Raw genomic sequence first — 2,782 nt, forward strand, 5'->3', positions numbered from 1 at the left:
TGACTAGACACTGGAATGGGCTGCCCAGGGAGGTGGTGGAGTCACCGTCCCTGGAGGTGTTTAAAGAACGACTGGACGCGGCACTCGGTGCCATGGTCTGGTTGACACGGGGGTGTTCGGTCACGAGTTGGACTCGGTGGTCTCAGAGGCCTTTCCCAACCTAATCCTTTCTGTGGATATCGGCGCTTCCCAATTGCTCACCGGCCTGGGAGCCGGGCGGGCGGGTACATAATTAATTAACACCATAGCAGCGAGGGCTACAAAGCAGAATTCTCTCACTGAGCACGGGCGATGAGAACAGTCCCACCCCCTCAGGCCCCGGGGACGGGCCCGGGCGGTGTCAGGGCGGATCGGGCGGGGCGGGGCCGGGCCCGGGGGCGGCGCGGGGCCAACATGGCGGCGGCCGAGGCGGCGGCGCTGAGGGTGTCTCGGCAGGAGAGGGAGCTGCGCTGGCTGGCGGCCGAGGTTGGGCGGCTGAAGGAGCCGCAGGAGCCGCGCTGCCCCGGCACCGCCAGCCCCGAGCTGCAGCGGCTGCGGGCCGAGAACGAGAAGCTGCGCTACCGCCTGCTGCACCTGCGCCGCAGCCTGGCGGCCGAGCTGGGCCGGGCGGCGCCGGCCGAGCCCCCGGGCGGCGCGGAGGTACAGCCCGGGGGCGAGCGGGGGGCTCCGGGCCGTCCGGGCCCCGGCGGGGAGGGAAGGGGCGGGACAGGGGCGCTCACGGACCCGTCAGCAGCCCGCGGGGGTCGCGGTGCTCACGGCGGTGCGAGCCTGTCGCGGTGTCCGCCCGCAGCACTGAACAGCGCTCCTGCCTTTGCGCGAGTGTCACACAATCTGAGAATGGGTTGGGTTGGGATCGTCTCGTTCCAACCCCTTGCCGTGGGCAGCGACACCTTCCACTAGACCGGGTTGCTCAGAGCCCCATCCGACCTGGCCTTGAACACTTGCATGGACGTGGCACCCACAGCTTCTCTGAGCAACCTGTGCCAGGTGTGACAGCACTGAAAGTTGTCGCTGCTCAGTGCTTCCACGGTCTCTTTGGGGAGGTTTTGCCAGTGATAGCTGTAGTAGTGACACTGGGCACTACTTTACCTGGCCACTTTACCTGGTGAGCGGTTTTGCTGTGTCTGCAGAGCATCAAAAAGATGCAGCTTAGATGTGTCATGAGAAATCTTTGTGCTCAGGACATTACTTATTCCCCTGGAATTGCCTTTTTAGCCCAACATTGTAATGGTCTGGTTTGGTTTAATGATTGCTGGGAAAAGTCTTAAAGACAGAGCAGGTGCATACTTTGTATTATCACTGTTTCAGAAAGTCTGCAGTGCAAGTCCAGCTGATGCAGTGAATCAAAATAAAGAGGAAAAGAAAAAAGAAAATAAAGCTGTGAATCAACATCAGAATGATGTAAGTGGTTACTTTATACTACATAATAATAGAAGAAGGAGTGTTGTTTGACCAGGTTCAGAAAGGGTGCTCAAATCTGAAATACTTTGCTGTATTCTGAAATCCCAGCTTTTGGGAAAAAGGCTTTCTGTAGCATAGAGGAAAAAACCCATTATTTAGGAGCTTCATCTTCTGTTAGTAGGGTTACTTTCACATTCTTAGATCTCTACTTTTAATGTAAGAAAATGATTGGGTTTATTGGGAAATAAAGGTCATAATTCTGCAGTGCCTAAAGAGAGTGAAGGTTCATGAGCAGTTAAACAGTGTGATGGCTGAAAGGTTGTTGGCAACACTGGCTGTAGTACAGTAGAGTTTAATAGCTCACCTTATGTTAAACTAGAGTAACCTTCACATGAACTATCTTCTTTGAATCTGATGCTTGGAATGGACTGGCAGAAGTGAGGGCTTGTTGGAGTGATTCAGATCTCTCTAGGACACCTGCTAAGTGCAAATTCTGGGGCAGGAATATAGGCTGCTTTCTGAGGTCAAACCCACAAAGCCACTTAGGCCCAGATTGATGAAAGTGCATGGAAAATTGGAAAGCTGCTATAAAACAATCAGAAGGTTGGATGAGACTATCCTGTGTATAATTATTTACAAATGCTTTACTGCATTTTAGTATAAATTCTAGTACAGTGAAATCTGGTCCAAGTTGGGACCTCTGGGGATGCATCAACACTGTGAATCCTTTATTTCTCTCACAAGTATGTATGTGTATAATCTACTTTATTTGTTACAGCTGCAGTGTGTGCCAAGCTTCATAGAAGACAGACTGAAGCTTTATGAAGCACTGAAAAAAGAACATGATGCTTTGCTAGCTTACAGAGCAGCCAACGAGAGCAAATCTATCAAAATTACTCTGACAGATGGAACGATGGCTGAAGGGGAATCTTGGAAAACCACGCCGTATCAATTAGCTGTAGGAATTAGGTAACCTGCAGATTCAAGGAGTTGTACTTTTGCAGTGATAAAACTGTTACTGTCATTTGTGTCTTACCTTGTGAAAAATATGTCATGGTCAGTGGATGGTGACTCTCTTAAATTTGTTTATTTGGAAAGCATTGAAACTTCAGCTTAATGCAGAATAAACAGGTGGTTGAAATTACTGTTCTGAGTGATAGTTGAGGTTCATAATACTTGGGATCATAATGCTTGCTTACAGTTAAAGAGTAAATCAGTGAGAGTGCTAGGAATTAATAGAGACATCTGAAGTTCTGTGAGTTACCAGATACAGTAGAACCTGTTGTACAAAGCAGTCTTTCCTCCAGATCCCCAGCACTGAAAACTGTGGAATGAGACTTCTCAAGACTTAAGATTCTTTACCTTAAAAGTGGAAAAGTGT

The 2,782-nt window shown here is 50.1% G+C and overlaps 1 protein-coding gene across 1 annotated transcript in view; it reads left to right on the forward strand.

Moving 5' to 3' along the window:
- The first annotated feature begins 393 nt into the window (after positions 1–393).
- The window catches only part of LOC108503482 (probable threonine--tRNA ligase 2, cytoplasmic), a 16,639-nt gene continuing 14,250 nt past the window's right edge, over positions 394–2,782 (forward strand). The window contains exons 1-3 of the mRNA XM_017827448.1: positions 394–639; positions 1,309–1,401; positions 2,180–2,370. Coding sequence (XP_017682937.1) covers positions 394–639; positions 1,309–1,401; positions 2,180–2,370 — 530 coding nt within the window. The remainder of the gene's footprint in view (positions 640–1,308; positions 1,402–2,179; positions 2,371–2,782) is intronic.

This window comes from Lepidothrix coronata, unplaced genomic scaffold (genome assembly GCF_001604755.1).
Source record: "Lepidothrix coronata isolate B3197 unplaced genomic scaffold, Lepidothrix_coronata-1.0 Scaffold140, whole genome shotgun sequence".
NCBI classification, from domain to species: domain Eukaryota; kingdom Metazoa; phylum Chordata; class Aves; order Passeriformes; family Pipridae; genus Lepidothrix; species Lepidothrix coronata.